General features: G+C 37.8%; 2 protein-coding genes across 2 annotated transcripts in view; one reads left to right on the top strand and one right to left on the bottom strand.

Moving 5' to 3' along the window:
• The window catches only part of slc44a5b (solute carrier family 44 member 5b), a 33,442-nt gene extending 28,951 nt beyond the window's left edge, over positions 1–4,491 (top strand). Inside the window, 6 exon segments of the mRNA XM_053322953.1 lie at positions 12–85; positions 360–430; positions 1,164–1,252; positions 2,383–2,467; positions 4,193–4,290; positions 4,292–4,491. Coding sequence (XP_053178928.1) covers positions 12–85; positions 360–430; positions 1,164–1,252; positions 2,383–2,467; positions 4,193–4,290; positions 4,292–4,399 — 525 coding nt within the window. The 3' untranslated portion in view covers positions 4,400–4,491.
• Positions 4,492–7,231: 2,740 nt separating this feature from the next.
• LOC128361708 (LIM/homeobox protein Lhx8) lies at positions 7,232–13,582 on the bottom strand. The gene is made up of 9 exons (XM_053322252.1): positions 13,502–13,582; positions 12,780–12,857; positions 12,151–12,276; positions 11,831–11,952; positions 11,002–11,222; positions 10,429–10,532; positions 9,503–9,598; positions 7,986–8,175; positions 7,232–7,308 (listed from the first exon to the last, which is right to left on the bottom strand). The coding sequence occupies exons 1-9, from the start codon at positions 13,580–13,582 to the stop codon at positions 7,232–7,234; spliced, it is 1,095 nt and encodes a 364-aa protein (XP_053178227.1).
• Between the last annotated feature and the right edge of the window lie 8,485 nt (positions 13,583–22,067).

Genomic DNA, 22,067 nt, shown 5'->3' with positions numbered 1-22,067 from the left:
TTCCCCAACAGATAGCAATATATGGAAAGAGCTTCTGCACCTCTTCCAAGGATGCTTTCTTCCTCTTGATGAGGAATGTTATTCGGTAAGGCCTTTCATATATGTCTCTGTCAGATCCACAAATACAGTACAGTACAGATGACTTGCTGCTCAGAGACACACCACTTTGATGGATTTAATGGGATTTACAACATACAAACCGTAAAAATCGTAAAACAATCAATAAATGTATCAAGCAGTTGCATATTTCTCCTCATTAACTACTCACCATTCTGTATTTATGGTGTGTGCACTTTCAAACATATTTCTCTGTTGCTCTGGTGTCTGTGTTTCTCCTTCACTCTGGCTTTTCTCTGTAGGGTGGCTGTCCTAGACCAGGTGACAGACTTTCTGCTTTTCTTGGGAAAACTGGTTATTTCAGGAGGTGTTGGTGAGTTTACTGTCAACCGCACTGTATCAAGTGGCATCAACAGTGGCACACACAAAGAATTGTAGAAGAGATAGTTAGGTTTGATGTACACATAGTCTATTTCCACTCAGTTTGTGAAATGTACTGTCATACAGATCGTCTGCAGATCTTAAAAAGAATTCAATTCAAGACCTTTTAAAGATCTTAATTTAAACATAAACATTTATTAAATAGTTTTGCACTGCCAGATAAATTACAATACTTGGGATTTGTCCTTAGGTTTCAGTAATGTAAGATTTGTTGAACTGAAGGTATCAAAATAAGTATGTATGTTTGTAAGTCCTTAATTATTCACTTTTAACAAATTATAGCTTTCCTGCAGGAGCTCTATATTTAAAAATCTTAGAATTACCTGTGCTGTCTTCTGACCAAAACCCTGCTGGTTGATCTGTCCGAAATCCATTTAAATGTGTGTTTGGTCTTAAAAGGTTTGTTAAGTATTGCATTTAACTTTCTCATATCAATTGTTTATCACAAGAACCAATACTAATCACTCTTGTTGATGCATGACAGAATAATGTTCGAAGGGAATTCTTTCCCTTTTTAATGAACAGTACCTTTTAAATATGGTTTACTATCTAAATTTGTACATACTTCAATGGGGGTTAATGTAGTCTGCTGTTATGGACATTATACTATATGTTACTGAAATTGATCCCATGTTTTTAAAATGTATTATTTTGTTGTTTTTTAGGTGTTCTTGCATTTTTCTTCTTCACACGTAAAATACCAGTCATTCAAGAGGAGGTGCCCTCCCTAAATTACTACTGGGTCCCCCTTGTGGTAAGATATGAACATGTGGGCTATTTAATAAGTAATTGTTACAGCAGTAATAACTGAGATTGAATCAAGTTGCTTGGGCAGATTAAGATATGTTTGTATTCTGACTTGGACTATTCAGGTTTATCCAGACTGCCAGTGATGTGTAGTTTTATTAAACATTGTATTGCAGTATAGAGAAACATCTTTCCATAGATTATTCTGCATTTAACATCCTGGCTCAGTAAGTGCCTTTTTTAAAAAAGTGCTACAATAACGAAGGATTAAAATACAGCTCGAGAATTAGTTGGAAAAATATATGAAATGGAAATTCTCTCAATTTTCTAAAACACCACTTTTATATGATAATAAAGTACTTTTGTAGGGACAGCTGCTTTGTCCTCAGCTTATCTTATGCCTTTACTTTTTTGCACATATTTGCAAAAGATGGCACTGATGAAATTTAAAAAGTATTTATGTAAAAAATGTAGACCTAATTTAGTATGTAGTCAGTGCTACTTGGTAACGTTCTGCTAATTTCCATGAGGAGGTAGAGGCAGGCCCACACAGTGAGGTCTGATTTATTAATATCCTCATCCTCCATAACACAATGTCTAATACCTCACCTATCTCCAAGATGGAAAGAAAACACACTTGCTGGTATGCAGTGTGAAGGAGGTAGTTTGGATCAAAGTCCAATTCATAGACAAGTGCACACTGAAGTTTCATATTTTTCATATTTATGAATGATCATTTAATGATTATGAACTTGGGGGTGGTGATGAGATGGATAGGTCAGGAAGAATGTCTGCTTTGTGGACAGACCCCTGGGGTGCGCTGGTAAGAGTGAGACAGAAAAGGGGAAGGAAGTTGGGACATGTAGAGAGAGAGCAAACAGGGAGGCCTTTATAGACATATGCAAGAGGAGTGAGTGGGGTGTGTCACTGCTCCTGAACTTAAACTAAAATTATGTCCAGTTATGGAAAGTTATTTAGCTGGATTTAACACCAGTTTACAGTGTTTCACAAGCAGGTCAGTTTTTTGAAGGATTTATGGCTCAGAAATTAATATTGCTTTTTGATGTGGCCTAAAACACACAGCAGGATAAATGGTGAACGTATAACATACTGAGTGTGACCTGTTGATTCTTTCAGACGGTGATATTTGGATCCTACATGATTGCACATGGCTTTTTTAACGTCTACTCCATGTGTGTGGACACACTGTTCCTGTGCTTTTGTAAGTCGGTTTTTCAATACTTAATATGACACTGTGATATAATATAACTATAATATAATAATATAGAATATAACTTAGCACTGCTCAAGAGAAAATGTGAAGTATGGTGTCAGCAGTTGAACACTTTCACTCTTTCACTTTATAACTATAAATGATTCCTGCTCATTCACCGTTTCGGCTTTCTTTAATTCTTGCATGAACTTTTTTGATCATTTCTCTCTACTAAGCCTTTGCTTTCCTTTCTCTTCCTGCCTGTTACTCACTGTGTGCTGTCTGCTATACCCGCTCCTTTTCCTCTGCTGGGACCTGGTCTCAGGTGAAGACCTGGAGAGGAATGACGGTTCTTCCTCCAGGCCCTACTACATGTCTCCTGGCCTGCACAAGATCCTGCGTAAAGGAGAGGAAGGTGCCAAATTATGCACTGCCTCTTGAACAATGCGCGGCGGCTATTTTACTAAACTGATGACTCACTTCTCCATATCTACTGTACATGTAGGGGTCTGGACGTTTGAAAGCTAGCATTGTAGGGCTAAACATGAAACCAGATGCATCCCAGCCTGGTCAGGGATGACCTGGACATGAAAGGACATGCTTTTACTTAAGTTCCTCACAGAAATGGCACGGGGTACTAGAAAACGACTTCTGATCACTTCCTTTCTTGAGCCAACTCAGATACTTGCCTTTTTTCTGCCACACTTCTGTTCTTTTTTTCTTTTCTTCTTTGTATTCTCTGCTGACCTCTGCCTTACTGAGAGGGTACGTGTCAAATCACAGGACGGATGCAAAGGCTGAGACGAATATGATACGAGCATTTTTATTCACACAAACATGAGGACCTTAAAATGTACAGATGCCACTGATGGACTATGGCGTAAGGCATCACCGTTATAAAACATGGTGGACTTATGGGGCACCCTCTTGTCGCACTTTGGTCTTCTAGTGTAAAATCATGTTTTGTATGCACTTTCACATATGGGAAAAGAACCATGTGATTTATTTTGTCTGTCTAGCATGATTATTTTTGCTGGCTGTTGATGTTTACCATTGGTTTTCTAGGTTGCTTTGATCCACCGTATTTATACTAACACAAACACACAGATCCAAAAATGGTGTTTATTCTGCACTTAGCAAAGCAGGTATCTCTTACTTTGGTACACAATCATGTCAAAGTTTCCATTATGCTCATAGATGTACTGTAAACCAGACTTTGTGGGAGGTCAAGACTTTAAAATAAATTTTATGGTTTTTGCTTAAAATTTGAACAGAACATGACAGTTTTCAGGAAACTTGTGAATGCAGCCACTAGTTTATGTGCCTAGTTGTGAAAAAAGTAAAAAAAAAAAAAAAAAAATGCTCCTCTTGTTCTGCGGTTTTAAACCTAACACCAGGAATCTTTGCGATACAGTTTATAAAAGGATGTCAAAGCCATTTTTGGTACATTTTTTAATGGGTGGTTCAGATGTAGTACTGTTTTAATACTAAGTATAATACATGCATCTGTCTGGAGGTTATTCAGTGTTCTTTTTGTATAGGAGAATTTTTTTAATCAATGAAATTCAATGAAAATGTGAATAAGTTTTTTGAATAAACATAAATGGTTTAACTGTTGTCCTGTGCATTTTCAAGATGATCGGAAATAATACTTTAACTTGGATGTGCTACTGTAAGTGATTCTCTGAACTGTGATCTCAGTTTTTAACACACTGCTACTGCTGCTTCCTGTAGTGTGGGATCTGGAGGCAAACGACGGCTCAGCCCAACGGCCCTACCACATGAATTCAAGCTTGCGGAATATCCTCAAAAAGAAGAATGTCGTCCACGTGGAGAAAAAGAAGTAAAGAAACGAAGAGAGGTGGTGGAAGGAGAAAGGCTAAAAGGTCATTTACCAAAGTATGGTACAAGTATGTGTGGCTTTTGCCAAATGTAATTTAGGTATACACAAGTTGTAACAATGCACTATAGTTGACACATTGTTGAGTAAGTCTAATATTTCATGCTCATAATTTTAGGACTTCTTTGGTTTTCATAACTAATTCCAGAAGCAAGCGTGTCCAAGATAAAATAGTTTTATATTTTTATTGGCTGGTGTACAAATTGCACAAAGTTCTTGTAAATATTTTAAAGAATTTTACAGCAATAACTGAAACATTATTTGCTTTATACTTTTATTTACAACCACAATCATACCCCACACTTAAGTTTCTGTTGGAACAAGTGATTTCTTTCTTTCTTTAGATTGTGGTTCATCTTTACTGCTTCTGTCCTTACTCTCATGTAGTAGTCAGATTTTGCCACTTGGTGGTGCCAGTCGTATGTGTACTGCTTTTGATGCATGAACCAGTTTTTCCATGAAATGGTCAAACATTGCCTCATCAGTTTGTTGTATTAATAATTTCCTTTTACCTCAAATTGTCTCACATTGAGAAATGTATTTGCCACTCAGTGCCCACTGTGTCCATATTTAAATGTCAAGGACATAATGGCATAGCAGCTCAAAGTGCTCCGCTCTTAAGTGCCTTTTTCTTAAAATTGCCACATTGGGTGTCTAATTGCATCGTGCAGCTCCATAGTTTACATTTTTTGAACTTATAGAAAGGGAATAGTCCTCAGTGTTCAGGGTAGGAATGAGAGGGGAAGTAAACTGATGTTATTTGTTTGTGTTTTGGAGTGAAGTCACAGCTTTATTGTCAGCAGTCGCCTGTGTGTCTAACTGTGTAGACAGAGGGTAATGCGGTGATACTGATAACAATGGTGATAACGATTACAAAGAGAGTAATGTGAGGGTATGCTGTTATTAAGTTATACTCCCCCAAAATGTATCTTATTGGTATCAAAGAGTCAACCCTATTGTTTAAAAGGCTTCCCTCACAGGGAACAGTGGCTGCAGTCAGTGTGAACTCAATTATTTTGTTTTCTAGCTTTCTTACAGCATAAGAAATTATCAAAATGTCCTTAGAAAGTTCTGAAACTAGAGCAGCAGCATAACCCACTTCTCTGCTGTCCAACGAAGTCGGCCTTAATTTGTGGCTTTTTTCCACAGTATGAACTTCTTACCATTTCAGGCTGATTGCAGCCACTGTTCTGTGCCAACGAACCTTTTTTGTTTTTTTCCCATCCAAGCATAGAGAGAGTGAGTCTTTATGAATCTTCATAGATTTCATTCCAAATGTTCTCAAGATGAAAATGTCTTGTCAGAGTTCTGAACCTCATTATAGACAGAGACAATTTTTTGTTTTGTCTCCATTGGTCTTTCCATAAATCCAAAGTTGGGCTGGTCCCACGGAGTATTATTGAGTCATTAGGATTTTAGTCAAATAGATGTGTAGATTTGTCTTTGCAAAATGATATATATGCAGTTTTTAGCAGGTTGCTGATAAGGTAACTGATGAAATAAACCAGTGAAATTACAGCATAATTTCCAGTAACAGCTGTTGGCAGTTTCCCACAGTGTCTCTGTCCCTGGTACGATGCTCATGTTTAGATCTTTGAGATGTGACTCATCCTTGTGAGTCTTTGTGTTTGTCAAACCTGAGAACCTGCCCTCATGATGCCTCAGAGTGACAGCACTGCCAGACTTACACACCCTCTGCCCCTGTTTGAGCTGAACACGTCAGGGCATGCACAACATAACCATTCAATAAAAGGAAAACAACTCTGCTTGTGCATCTGAAAGGAGAGAAATGATGCATGCAGTGTTCGCTGTGGCATAAAACACATAGCACGTTGTTATTCCTTTTTATTATACTGAATAACTAAAGGTATTACTGTACTACATCTTGTATTTTTTATCTTTTTGTGCATGCAACTCATTTTCTTTCCCATGAGGGTGAATACCAAAGATCTGATAAGTGAAGTAAACAGTGTTTTTATATACCTCTTCCTTCTTTCCACGTCTTTTTGGTCGACACCGTCTCGGTTAGAAGGTCCATCAGTTTTCTTACCACAAACTCTTAAAAGTCAAACCCTGAAATCTTTCACCTGTCCATACGCAGAAAGATGAGCAATATTGTGTTTTATTTATTGTGTGTCATTTGTGCTGAAAGCTGGCAGCATCTACATCTGCTATATTTCTATTTATATAGTACAGGACATGTTGCATGTGTTTTTTAACAGAATATATTGTTTGTGCATCCTTTAATATGGATGTTTTTTTTTTGTTACTTCTGTTTTTTATGAATAAATTGTTTTTCTACTATGCACACTTTTTTCTTCTACTTTCCTCTTCTATCTAAATGTGCGTATTCCTTCATTGATTCATTCATCTCCCAGGTTTGTGAAATTAGACATTTATTTTCAAAACGGACAATTCACATACAATAAATAAATTAAATTGCAATATTCAAACACTGCTAAACAAATTCAAGTTAATCTTCATAATGAGTTGACTTTTGAGGTCTGGGTGGGTTTCACTTAGAGTAGCACGGTCAAACTGTGTCACCAACTACACAGACAAATATAAATCTTTAATGTCATATGTCACGATCCTATGAGGTACACTGAAACCTTTCCATGTCGACATTATACAGTACACTTAGGACTGTAAATTATAATCAACCATAATATGGTCAACAGTGAAATAAGCAGGTATGAAATACAGGATGTTCAAGGAAAAGCAAAGGTTTCATGGTTCGCTAAAAATGAAATTATATTTACCATGGAGATTTGAATACTGCAGCTGCTAATGATTGTGTGTGTGCTTGTGCCTGTGTATCTGTGTGCGTTTGTGTGTGTGTGTGTGTGTGTGAGAGAGAGAGAGTGAGCAGCTCAGGCGTGAGACACAGGCAGGGAGGTCATGGCGTGGGCTGGCAGCAGTGGTTGAAACATGGATGGAGGGGTGTGAACTGCAGGAGAACACAGAGAGCACGAGAGTCATTAAAGTATTTCACACGTATGGTGTAACACAAACAGAGATCTCGATTTATAAAAATGATTAACTAAGATTCAGAAAGCTTTCCTACCATCTATAATATATCAATATGTTTGATAAAGATTATTTAACGTTCTTGACTGTCAAAGTGTTGCCTTATTTTAAGAGCAAAAAATATATGTCTTCAAGCTGGACACAGCAGGGACTATATCCAGACTGTGATAGCTTGCATTTTCTTTTGCTAATCTCCTAGTGTCTGATAGGACTGTCCAAGAAAATACAGAAAGTGACAAATATTGTTGTAGAAGCAGCATCAGTGATTTGCTTAGAATAAATATAAGAGCTGAGTAGATTTTTATGAGAAGCGACAGCCAGAGGAAATAATGCCAACAAGCAAAAAAGTGTGTGGATTCATTTCACACTTGATGAATTTACATGCGATGTAAATACTGTATTTCTTATGTGATATCATGATTCTTAGCAAATTGTGATGCAATGTTTTAAATGTAAAATTGGATATTTCAAATATAGTTATTTGTAACAAACACTGAAGCACTGTAAACATTCTCAACAATCAATACAAAGCAAAACCAGCATGCTCTGGCACAAAATCATAAAATGCTGATAATATTTAAAGAATCTGGCGCTCACTGTCTATGAAGGAGTGTAGTGCGGAAAGCATGGATCCCTCCGGGCCTCCGTACACTGTGTACTGCAGCTCCTCGGGAGTCGGGGTGGGCTGGGACAGGCGGCTGGGCTGCAGAGAGGTCATGGGGGTGCTGGAGGTGTGGTTGGGGCTCACATGCTTCTTGTGGCGTGCTCGGCAGTTCTGGAACCAGACCTGAGTTAACAGGACAAACATCTTTTGTAGGATTGCGTCTTAAATGAGCTGCAATCAGTCTCTCCCTTTCACTGGTTCATATTGAGGGGCGAGACTGAACAATGACTAAAGATTTTAGCCTTGTTGTTACAATTTGCATAAGACCAGTATGAAAGTAGCATGGCATGAAAGTGACATTGATCTTCTGAGCTTGTACATTCTTCTGTTTGCTTAATATCTGTGAATGTGTTCATGTGTTTTTGTGGAGTTTCAACCGAGGAACCACTTTTGTCCCTGGTGAGTATAAAACAACAGTTGTGGTTGTATTTTTTAATAATCCTGATATTTTAGAAATGCAAATGTTTCCACCCTGTGTTAATTCATTCACGCATTTCTTGCTTGTTTTTTACAAGCAAGAGACACTAACTAGGCTAAAGTACAAATCGTCCAGGAGATTTTTTTTCTTCACAAAAGTGTCAAACTGTGGTACTAAGTTCTGTTAGAATAGTCATTGTTAGCAGTGACTGTACTTTCAGTATTGTTACCAGTATAAAGCTTGTGTAACTGTAAACCACATCTCTGCAAACATAGCTGGATAACACAACATTACCATCGTTTATCATTACCATCACTCTATTTGTCAAAGATTACACACCTGTTCATTTAAACCCAACACATTTAAAACTGTAACTATCCAACTGTCTGATTGAAGAAAAATATCATTTGGTGGTTGCAAAAATGTTTTTCTGTGTTAGTGAGATTCAGAGGGACGTTCTCCATTACATTTACTCAACAGCTGACGTTACTGGATAGTTTGTAATTTGTACTTTTTTAATTTACTATAGTGTGAACATATCAGTTTATAAAATGTGATGCATTGTAAACTATGCAGTAGCATGTAGAGTATTGAAAAGTAGCCTTACCTCGACCAACTACATCATTAAAATATGTTTGCACATTAGCATATATTATTATAAGTCATCAGTTTCAATGATGCGCAAAATACTGAACTATTAACGTAGGAAGTAAATGTTAGAGGATAGAATACATTTAATGTCAGAATTGATCTCTTTTAAATGTTGTACACTAGCACATCCATAAAGCATATGGACATAATATAGAATTCATTCTTCCTAATGAGTGCATTTACCTTTTTACACGTTATCTACATTTTGCTGATAATACTTTTAAACTTTTATTTAACAATTTTTAATGCAAGACTTCTACTTGTATTGAAGTGTTTTATACTGTAAAATTGCTACTTTTAGTTACAGATCTCAGTACTTTGCTCACAAATATTCCTGATGATCATACAGCATATTCCATCAATCACCAGTCCTTCACTGACCTGTATGACTCTTCGACTGAGACCCGTCTGTTCCGCCAGTTTCTGCAGCGTTTGGGCATCTGGGTTGTTGTCCTGGGCGAACTGAGCCTGCATCACCTGCATAACAGAGGTAAAAGACAAACCGCTCAATAACAGACAGCTTTACTTTGTTGTTTTTGGAAACCAGGAGTAACTGCAGTGGAGTGGATTTGAGCCCCGTATGAAAAGCACTGCAGCTATTAAATCATGTTTGGCAGGAATTAAGATAACATATAGTAATTTTGGACATAGCTTGCTTTACATGACTTTAAATGTTGTTCATTTATTATGCCATAATATCCTATATCATGATTATCATTATTAAGTCAGAAAAGAACTATCATTTTTTTTTTTTTTTAAACCCAGCATCCTTCTTAGAGGTTTTCTACCTGTTATATTGAATAAATTAATTACTTAATATATCTAGCTTATTAAAATGAACTAATTTTAGTTGCACATGCACCAGCTTATTGTTACATATTGCCACATAATAAGTACACACATTGTCAGTATTTAACTTCTATGGCTTAAATCCTTCTTTTCTATCCCCAAATGAATGAAGAAATGAATGTGTTGCTGCTTTTCTGCTGAGCTCACTTAACTGAACTTGTGCTACATCTTTATTACAAATATGTATAATTCTAACATCATTTTAAAGTTAGACCAATGTATTTCCCTGCTGGAAATCCAGGCATGTAGAGACCATAGCAGCTGTCTTTTGAAATGTTGGATATTTGAGACAATATACAGGCCTTGTGTGAACATATAAATCAAGTGACTCCCAGCCCTGCTCTTTGCCATCATAGAAGTCACAATAGAATTCATAAAATCTGTTACTCAAAATGATCCAATAATTCTCTTTCCTTCCTGTCCATCAAACTGTCTAAATCATAATGATAAAGGCTCACCTGCAGCTGGTCAGCAGTGAAGCTGGTCCGTGCTCTTTTGGAGGGTTTTGGCTGATTAATCTCCTGTTCAGTGGGCACAGCTCCGTCCATGTTAACACTGTTTCCTGCAACAACCACAAGAACATTAGCACTGAATTAGAAACACAGCAAACACTATGTTACATTTAAATGCAGTTATGATCTTTAAAAAATGTAAAGAGCAGCATGCAATACACCAAGTCAGTACAAAAATTAGTTTAATTTCGAATAGATTACTTTTATCATGTTGAGTTTAGACCTATTAAGTAATTTCCATATTCTAGATGATCTTCTATCAATAAAATGCAGAATTAGTGATTAACTTTACAAATCAACTTTATGTGATACTACATGTAGGCTAAATATTAGAATGTTTTATAACACGGGGAATAATGTGTCCTTTTCTCACGTACTGTAAAAAAAATTCTAGAAACATATTTTTAAAAAGCAGCATAATTTCCTGCTATTAGTTTGAAGTAAAAAGAATATTCCAGGTATTTGTTCGTATGAGGAAGGGCTCGGTGCACTTCAGTGGACCCCGGCCGGCCGGCTCACCTTTCTCCACGGCCCGCTTGAGGTTGTCCAGCATGCAGTCGTAGTGGACCCTGCAGAGCACCTTCTCCTCCACCAGGGCGAACTCCTCCCCGGTGGACAGCTGTCTCTTACAGGAGAAGCAGGCGAAGCAGGCCAGGTGATACACGTTCCCCTTCGCCCGGCGCACCCAGTCTGTGGAGTGGATGTTCCGGCCGCAGCACGCACACCAGGTGCCGTATCTTCTGCAGGTGGAGGTCAGGATGAGCAAATCAGACACCCACATAGCAACCTGAGAGCCTGATTTAAAGACTGAAGTGATTTTAAAGGCCGGTGACATTTTTTTTATCTTTAAATTCGACTCTTTCTGAAAGATATCAATGTTTTATCATTAGATCGTATGGACATCACTGCAGGAAACCTCTCAAACATTATTAACATTAAAATAATACAGGCCTTGTTAAATGGCTAAATTAATACATAAAGCATTAAAGGCCTCTAATTAAACCTTACTACTAACAATCATCTGTCTATTAATCACTCTATCAAACTATTTGATTGAGAACCACCTGAGGACAGGAAGTGTGGCGAGATTGTAATTAAAGACAAAACCGACTAAACCTCAGTGTGCCATTGATTCATAAATAAGTATAGTCTTTACTGGCCAGAACCGATTAGGCATAAATAAATAGGCTATATTCTTATTTAATTGCGTAGAACCCATCATCTTATAGCCGTGTAATGTGTAATTATCAAGGGGTTCATATCATGACACGTTTGTTTTCTGCAACAATTTCGTTTGGCTCGCTTCGATTTTCGTTTAATCAGCTCTAATAAAAATCGATGCACATACCTGAAGTAATCCAGTTTACAGTAAACCGCTTTTTCTTTGATGTAACAGCTAGTGTGGCTGCCAAGTGAAGTCTGGCACACGCTGCAGGAGAGACAGCGCACATGCCAGCACAAGTCGTTAACCTAAAGCAAAAATAGGATCAATTAACAAAAGTCAATCAAGTTCTCGGGTAGGCCTGCAGTATACACGCATCAGTGCCCGCAGGAGCCTGAAAACCACAGAAATCCAAGCAAGAAAAAAACATCTCGTAATCCAAAGTTAAACGAGACAGTCCTCACAAAAGTTGCATCGAAAAAAAAAGCAAATCCAGGAGCGTTTACCTTCAATAAATATTTATCCACAATCTCGCCGTTGCAGCTGGCACACATAGCTCTGCCTAACAGAGGCGCAGAGGACATCGCCTGCAGCGTCGGCGCGTCCTCATCCAAAACTTCCACCGGCGCGCCCTGCGGGATCAGACCTGTGGTTAGAAAATTACGCACAGGAACGCATCCAGCCCTTACCTGATACTCATCACAGGTATGAACTCGACTCACCTGTCGCTGCCACCGATGATAAACTGCAAAAACAACTTTATAAGTCATTTTCACAACCTCTGCCGCTTTTTAAATTTGCTGCAGAATTTGGTTATATTTTAAAACAGCACACGAGATTACAGGATTGTGTTAGCAGCCAGAAATATTACAGAAGAATTTAATAATAAATAATAATAATAATAATAATAATAATAATAATAAACTCCTTATTTGAAAGACTTGGACCGAATAATATCTAATGAAAGAATAGTTTTGTTTAAGATCAACTTCTGGATTAAATAACTTTTTTAGATGGTGATTTTCCCCGAATGTGTCAAACACAACTCCTATATTAAAAACTTCATCCGCTTTAAAATAGCCTAAATTCTATCTCAGTCTGTTTTTGATAACAGTTCATACATATATGAGCCTACCATTATGTCTCTCCTGTCCTCAGTGCATTTGCCTAGCAGCTCTTCGTCTCCTTTGCAATCTTCACACATGTCGAGAAGCTGTACGGCGGGGAGAGGATGCTGGTCCGTCAGACTGTCGCAGCTGCCTTAAATGCCCCCCTGCTCCTTCCCATAAATATCATGCCTTTCACTTTTCACCATGACAACGCCGGCGATTACCAAAATGACATTTAAAGGAGAAGGATAGTCATTACTTACAAAAACAGACAACACTTGAACTAATACTTATCCTATGTGCATTATGTTCTTGAGATCTGCATTTTGGGATTCAGCAACTGCTGGCTAAATGCGCGCGCGCGTGCGGTTACACCCGCAACACTTACAATTTCACGTGTCAATCAAAAACACCCACCGCGAGGTCTCGAGGAAAAGGGGATTGATTTTTTTAATAACAGCAATTAAAAGGCTAGGTTCGCCACAAACGACCAAAAGGTGAAGAGGTCTCATTAACTACTTGAGTTTTAATTGCAGAATTCAGAGAGGGAGTAATTTTCTTCGACATTTCTTCAAATTGTGAAAATACTGAGCTGTCAGCGCGTGGACGGCCGGCTTTAATTGCAGACTGAAGCCCACTCTGATTTAATTGGCCAAACAATTTCGACTAATATTTAATCTCCGATACAGACTACAGTGACGACCAGCTGATCTACAAAACAAGTCCGCTTTTAATTCCCATTACTCACCTCATCGTTGGACAACAGAGATCCAGTCTCACTCTCGCTAACCATGCAGCGCTCTACTTTGACTTCACTTTTCCAGCGCATGTCTGTGTCCAGGAGTGAAGACGCTTCCCCACTTTCAAAGTTGTACTGGAGGAAAGTGCTGCTATCCTTTCCTTCTAATCCAGGATTCCTCTGTGTGTCCTGAGCTGCTTCCAGAGGGCGGATCATAATTCATATTTTTCCTGTCCTCTCTGGCCGCGCCTCCCTTAGCGAATACGCGTGTTGGCTTGTTTTTTTTGCGAGCTTTGAGAATAAAAAAAACATAAATGTAGACTTAAACATATTTTTCAAGTGCATGCCCAATCGAATTTCCTGCCTTTAACTCCTGCAATGATAGTGACACACAAGCAACATCATGCATTTGAATGGGTATTTACCCCATAATGATACCTATGTTACCCCTTAAAACAATACTTGCAGCCCTCTGCTTCTCTTTTGCCTGGTTGTGACCAGTTAAACATGCATTTCCTCCCCTTTACTCTCCTCTACTGTTTTTATTTGACTTTTGTATTTAATATTTAATTTTAGGAGTCAATAAAAAATGCTGAAAAACTGAAAAATTAAACACAATATTGTGCAGCAGCAATTTGTTTTTTTTTCTACTGCTTTCCAGCCACAAGATTCGTCTTGTGACCTAGGAGGGTTCTGCTCCCCAGGTTGGGAATCACTGTGTTAGGCTTCCCTAGGCCAAAACATTTTGCTGTTGGACCCCTACTGACACCCCACTCACTGGCAAGTGGGTCCCCTGTGTGATGTCTGTGCCCTGTGCCCCAACCAGAACCCCTGGAACAAATATTTGTGTTTACTTTGTGGTGATAAAGTTAAACAACTTGATTAGAATTATTATAATGTGGAGTAAAGATTGTCAAAACTATTTTGATACAAGGTTACTCGAGAAGACACCAATTTAACAAATAATATACAGGAACTGTAGTTGATGCAGCAAAAATGCACCAAAACCAAATTTGGGGCCCAGGTAGTTGCCTGCTTTGGTTGGTTAATAATTCAGCCTTGTTTTAGAGTTATGTATTCATACGAGTTACTGTTGGTTATTATACAATATATACACATTATATTATCAGTTGCCAGTTATTTTGGTACACAAAAGTAAAATTAATGTAGTCAAATTCAACAAATGTGCTAAAACTTGTATCATATAGATTATAATGTTTCTAATTTGTATTGTCTCATACGGAGAGGTACAGCACAACATGTGTAATATTTAACCTCCCCTCATTGATGCATGGGGTTGCTTCAGTGCTGTTGTATTAGATTTCATTAGTGTAATTTAATTAACTGGTAAATTTCAGCTGCTTTTCTCTAGATGCTTTCCTCTGTCAAAATCAGAGAATGTAACAGTGGCTTTTTCTTCAACTATTCTAAGAAAAAAAAAGAGAACAAAAGCTGTTCTCACATAAGCACATGTGGAAGATTTAGATCTTCATTCAAACAGCATCATTTCAACAGATGTTAAGGTAACACTACAGCTGTCACCTGCAGGAAATCTGTTCTGTGTAAGGCAATGGAAGAGGGATTCAGATATTTTACTCAGGTTACTGTTGAGTAACAGTAGAAATACCATGATGTAAAAATACTTCAATTAAAACTGATATATTTATGATTTCACTTCAGTACAGTGTTAAATTATTATATACACAACATATTGTTTTATTGTATTGCTATTATTGGTGCAATAACATGTGTGCAGCATTTTAATATTGTAGTTGGTAAAAATTGAGATATTTCTTATTATTAAAAATATGCATTATATTTTTTTATCTGATCATGTAATTTATGTAAAATGCTAATCTGGAAAGTAAAAATAGCTGTCTGATTAATTCATTCATTTATTCAACTTTTTGGTCCTGCAGTTTGCATGGTTGTTCTATAAGAAAAGACATGAAAAGCAAATATCCAACATGCAGACAAACTTAAAACTTACAAAACTGCAAATAAGAGATGATGATGAAATAGTGAAGTTAAAAAAAATAGTACCAGCATTAAATACAGTTAAACAGAATACAATGAAATAACATTTAAAGACAACAATATTTGATAAATATTTATTCAGATCTAACCAGTAAGTTCAAATTTAGTAGAGTAGAAATAGAAAGTAACTTAAAATAAAAATACTTATGTGAAGTACCTAGCAAAAGTAATAAAGTAAATGTACTTAGTTACATTTCACCCTCCTCTTCTCTTATCTTCCTCATCTTCAGCTGCAGCTCATTTGCTTACTGTCTGGAGTCTGAGAAAACTCTAGCAGATACTTTACAAGGACTAGAGGGACAGGATGACATGAAGCTCATAAACAAAGTCCTCGGGTCAATGAGTGGGTGATGCTCACTTCTCTTGTTTTTTTCACTCACTCATTCACCCACTTAACCTAGTCGCTTACGCAATCTCCCCCCAACACCATCACCCCCTCCCCACTCCTCCCACACACACACACACACACACACACACACACAACACACACACTCACCCCTCCACCCCAACTACATGACACACAAACAGCGAAAAGGCTATTTTCTGTCCTCGGCTGTTGGAGCTGACGGAATAACAGTCCGACCTGCACCGGCATGAGTCTGAGTCCGTATCGCACCATCGCAGGGGGATAAAGGAGCTAGCGTGCCTCCATCGAGATGTGTCCTGTTCCACCTGGTGGAGATGAATGCTCTTTATCAGATAACGCATCTCAAACACAGCAGAGCAGACGTTTCACCCAAGCAGCCTATGAGGCAACCACACCACCCAGAATCCTTATGACTCGAGGACTCTGTGGAGGTTCTGCAACACTTCAAAGCTCTGAAAAATGCTTTATTTTGACCTCTATGATGAGTTGAGATGGAAAAGTCAAAAAGTGAGATGACAGTATGATATCAAAACAAACAAATACACTGAAATCCCAAGTGTGAGCAGAACATGTCGAGTGTATCTTGTCACCAAAAGACAAATCATTTTTTAGACATGAAACTCTATCACTTCATCTATGGAATACCTGTTATGACCACAGATGTTGGGATAGATGTAAATCTGAGTGTGCAACAGTTGCTTGTTTTCATTTTCAGAGTTGCACGGCCGAGTTCATAAATGTTTTGCTTGACATGGCCCAGACAAAAACCACAACTGATCTGTCAACATACTTACAAACTTGTTCTGCTGCTTCACTGTTTGATGCCTGACTGTAAGAGGCTGCTGCTGTGTGTGTATATATATCTACATATATATGATCTAAAATTATCCATCAGTTTGCATGAGAGGAAGAAAGAAGGTCAGGGATTACAGTGACATCTAAGATGAGTTACAATTTGGGACAATTATCTAATTTATCACTAATGAACTAGTGAGTTGCACTGATACATTTACAGACTCCATTATAAACATAATGAATCTGGCATCAACACTTAGTTATTAGTATTTTCTTCCATTATTAGAATTTATATTTGGCTTTTATTCACTATGGAAGTGAAATATCATAATAACGTGAGGATAATAATATTAAATGTTTGTAGCACTTGTCTTAACTCCAATCTTCTTTAACAGCTCAAAAACATACTGCACATTGTTTTATCATCTTTACACTATGACTTTTCCTGATTTTGTGAGAATTGCTTTTGACATGTTTGACTGGTCCGTTACAAAAAATGTCTTCTGTCTATGTTGTCAGAGACTTGGCTACAAAACATGATACAATACAATGGATGATCCTCTGCTCTACATCTGTGATTGATGTACTTAGTTTCTGCACAATACTAATCTTCCCAAATCCCTCTCAAGGAAAGTCTATTTGGATTTCTGTTATTGAATAATGGAGTGACAGGGAGTTAGACCTTCATGGGGTCTAACTAAACCTAACCATAAGTAATGTTACGATGTAGGATAACATGAGGTACATTTATTTTTTGCATTTATTTTTATATAATGTATTAAATACCAATGAAAACAAGTAATGGGTAACAGCTATTGTTAGATCACCAAAGGGAAGAGCTTATGACTTTAAGACGTGTCTACTTTCTCAGTTCAAACAGGTCAAAAGAAAAAATGACATGATATTTAAAAGGGACTTTGAAATGATTCTGCAATTATTGTCATTGATTGTTTCACACATACAGCAGAGGAGTCTGTAGGACCTCAGATAATGAGGATGTAAAGCCAAACACAGCGGTTAACATAGTTACTTAAGTGCTTAAACAAAGATCATGATAGAAGGTGCTGAATTGACACAGTGAAACAGAAAAGATAGAGCCCTGTACAGACTCACCCATCACAAACCCACAATGCCTCTAAAAGACATAAAGCTGACCTCCAAACAAGAAATGTCTCCAGAGTAGACATTAAAAATATTGAAACTCAAATTTAGTCTTTGACCAGAATCAAAATATTCCATCAGAGATTTTTCCTCATTTATAAGAAAAACATAATTGTGACGTTTCTACATCCAAAGTGATAATATGCTGTTAAAGTTTCATATAAGACGATGCACAGGACACTCAAATACAATAAGAACAAGGAATGTGTGGGGGATTCTTGCCAAGAGCAGCAGTGAACATTTGGCCACTGCGAGCCTCCGAGAAAATCTCCTAATTTGCCACTTCCACATGGACCTTTGCTTTCTTTTGGGCTGCAACTGCTCATTTATTTCATTGAAATCAGTCCGAATTGGGGTGGTTTACAATTGACACAACGAGTTTGGCATGACCTTTTCTCCTTGCTGTAAACGGGTACTCATTGAATCTGAAGGGGAGGGCTGCTAGAGGAGGGGTTGTGGGGGGAGAAGGGAGGAAGGGTTGGGCCGGTGGGGGGATTGGGTGGAAATCACAGCAGTGAAAATGGCAGTGCAGTGAAAGAGGGGCCTGATTGCATTGGGACAGCATGCGAGAGGGAGCAGCATGCTCAGCTCAATCAGAGCGACATAAGGAAAAAGTGCTCTTATCAAGGAGTAATGGCCCACTTGACAATCACACAGGCACAAAACTGCTCTATTTAACGCTGATTGCAAAAACTTCTGCCCCCCCCATCTCCAAGCCGCATGACTCCCCGAGATCTCCCTGCCACCTCCCAGCTTACAGCCAAAGCCCTTTCCTGAATGGAATTTATAATCATCCCTCTTCTATTTCCACGCTAATTGTTATTTTAAGACTTACGGTGTATTAGGCATTTAGTGCTGGTGAAACGTCTGCCTTGATTACTGTGTTTATTGCGAACGTTGAAGGCAGATCCATCTCAATTCCAGCAGCCTGACAGGTAGTGAATGTTTAAACAGGTACCGCTCTGTCTGATCTACCTGGCTGTTCATTGTAGTTCATGTGGGCTGCTTAGTGTGAGAACGAGACCTGCTGCAGCGCCCATCTGTACATGTTCAGGTATATTCTCTTATAATCAGTCAGCTTTTTCAGTTTCAGACTTTTTGAGATGAAATAAACATTTTTCGAGGTTTTAGCTTGTAAAGACACAAATTTGTAATTCACACATGCTACATGCATGTGTATCTTATGGCAGCAGGCATTAACTAACACTAAAGCCACACTAATAACAGAAGCAGCAGAATGAGAAGCAGTATAGAAATATCTCCTTTTTTAAAATCTAGAATAGTTTTGTTGGCTCTTTGTTGAAATTTCAGTAACTCTTTGCATTGTGTGTTATTTTACTTCAAAAGATTAAGAGTAAGACGGCTGTTTACCTCATGCCCAAAAATACTTAAATTAAAAACAATTTTGTAAATAAGCAATTGAGCAGTGATTTCTTAGGCTCTTAAAATAAATAAATTATTATAATAACCTTGCATAAATAAAACTTCTATGACTAAACAGACACGTACAGACTGATTCAGATAAACACACACATCAGTGATATCACTCAACCGTGTTGACAGATTTACTTATTATTATTATTATTATTATTATTATTAGTACAGCAGTCAGCTGCATTGCTGTTTACATGCTGTTTACTGTAGTTTAAGTACTGTAATGTTGATGTTTGATTAATCACTATTGGCAAGTTCATCTCTATTACAGGACTTTTTTTCTAGAGACGTATCAAAATATTTATGGGCTCTCTATATCACCACATGTTTACACATGTTCAAGAAAAACATTTGATTTGATTCCTGTTTCCATTTCATGCTTTTAGTGCATCAGATGTTTGCAGATGCTAATTGCCACTACTTCATAAAGAATACATTGCTTTTCAGATAGATATGTACGCACATGTACCCAATACACACACACACACACACACACACACACACACACACACACACACACACACACACACACACACACACACACACACACACACACACACACACACACACATTTTGTAGATAAAACATGTGGACTGATATGAGGAGTTTGAAATGTGGTTTGATGTTGCAATCCATGCCTTTCTGCTTTGTTTTTATTTATTTTTTTCTTTCTGCTCAAATTTTCAGATTATTATGTGACCATCATAAAATGATCTCATCTCTTTCTTGCTACCAAAAGGCAACACCAGAGAAAAACACTTTACATCCTGTGCTCTTCAAAGAGCCTTCAAAGAGTGAAGAGGATGCTTGCTGCATCTTGAAAAAGAAACATGGCGCCCCTTACTGGTCAACTCTGGTATTGACTTCTGTTGGTTGTGACAATAAACAAAAATTATGCACCAAAATTCAAATGCTGTATAATACATACTACATACTGTTACTGTGTGAAACTCCAGAACTGCACCAGTGAGATATTGGAAGATAGACAGCAGCAAGAAAAGTCACACATTGATTTGTAGATATATGTTTTACTAAATATACAATTTACTACTTAGTGTAGCCCCTTAGTTTTATATGAGAGATGGTATGTGTAGGTGATATAATACTAAAAGATATTATGCTATATATTAATGTGTTCTGGAAAGGAGTACTTTTTAAAAATATTTCCACCAGAGGGCCACAGAGGACTGGCAGCCTGCACAGTTCATCCTGTGAACATACAGACATACCACATCTGTGGTTTCAGCTGTGGGATTTGTTGCAGATGTAGTGATGTTTTGATTGTTGGATGATTTACAGGATGGCTCTCGTATTTTATAATACTTAATACCAGCAGAGCAGTGATTAGAGTGATTTGCTGCCAGTCAGTGAAAGGAAATAACGTGTGTAGTTTGTATTTTTAGTAAGATAGTTACTTCAGGTCTTACAGTCTTCAAGATCTTACAGGTTTTATTACACAGTTTTATGTTTAACCTGACAGATACCATGCTGTGAAGATAGATAGAAACAGCATTACTATGAATACCCCCCCCCCCCCAAACACACACACACACACACACACCCCACACACACACACTATCTGCTGCATTAGTCAGCAGTGTTGTGCAAGGCCATTACAGATCTCTAGGGATATTACAGTAGTCACTATTCTGCCTGCTTTCATTTAGCTTGTTGCTCACAATGTGTTAGACAGTGACTAATAAATAATTCATGTTTAATGTCACAATATATTTATGTGGATAAAGTTCAAGTCATCCTCCACTCAAAAGCATGTTTTATTTACTGGTACTGCTACAGCTCAATGTTCACTGTTCAGAATGATGAAGTCTGAAACCAGAAGACAGGTAGAAAGTTTCTTTGTGCTCCACATCTTTGTGGACACATAGAGTTGCCTATAATCATCGTTTTCATTGTCGTCATGAATGAAAAAAAAGAAGGAATACATCCAGTAAGGAAACGGATAGGCCTATGTCTGAACACAATGTCTGGATAAGTTCAGTGAGTTTGTAAAAAAAACCAAATGTAAACAATCATCAAAAAATGAATTGATCAAAAGTGACTCTAAACAAGTTGAGTTGGTCATATTAGGTTAGCAGTGAAATAGTGAACACTGAAATGCATTTACTCATGCTACTAAGATTTTACACACAAATGATTAGATTTTAAAAATGTGACGCAGGCTCTAAAAGTAAATAAAATAAATACACAAACAAATACATAGACATAAATAAAAATACTTTTGATACCTGAAGTACACTTTGCAGACAGGCTTGTACTTTTATTTCAGTAAGATTTTGATTAGGCTACTTGTAATGGAATATTTTTAGATTGTAGTATTTCTACGTTTAATTATCTGCAGGTTAGAAATGAATAAAATAAACTGAAACCGTAAATCAGAGCTGATTAAATGACTGCTAGCTATTTGAAAACAAGTCGTTTATATGTGTGTGTGTGTGTGTGTGTGTGTGTGTGTGTGTGTGTGTGTGTGTGTGTGTGTGTGTGTGTGTGTGTGCGCGTGTGTGTCCTGGTTCAGATGTAACTGGGACTCTGTGTAAGTGGAAACCAGCCTCGTTGGCAGCGTTGTCACGTGATCTCCCATGGCAACGGGCGACAGTCATCAGTTCCGCTCCCGGAGCAGTGCAGCTGCAGCCCCGCTTCGCTCCACTGCAAAATACACTGCTTCACTTCAGGACAACTCTGTGGGCTCATTTGCTCTCAGAGAGGCCTGCAGTCGTCTTCCAGCGAGGAACAGTACCTGAAACACTGGAGGGAGCTGAAACC

Source organism: Scomber japonicus, chromosome 7, assembly GCF_027409825.1.
Source record: "Scomber japonicus isolate fScoJap1 chromosome 7, fScoJap1.pri, whole genome shotgun sequence".
Classification (NCBI taxonomy): domain Eukaryota; kingdom Metazoa; phylum Chordata; class Actinopteri; order Scombriformes; family Scombridae; genus Scomber; species Scomber japonicus.
This window is presented reverse-complemented; position numbering and strand designations above follow the sequence as displayed.

Coding starts and splice junctions, on each gene's coding strand:
- LOC128361708 (XM_053322252.1), bottom strand. CDS start 13,582: ATGCGCTGGAAAAGTGAAGTCAAAGTAGAGCGCTGCATGGTTAGCGAG. Junction 11,223..11,830: donor TGTAAACTGGATTACTTCAG/GTATGTGCATCG, acceptor CTCCACCTGCAG/AAGATACGGCACCTGGTGTG. Junction 8,176..9,502: donor TCAGTCGAAGAGTCATACAG/GTCAGTGAAGGA, acceptor CTGTTAACTCAG/GTCTGGTTCCAGAACTGCCG.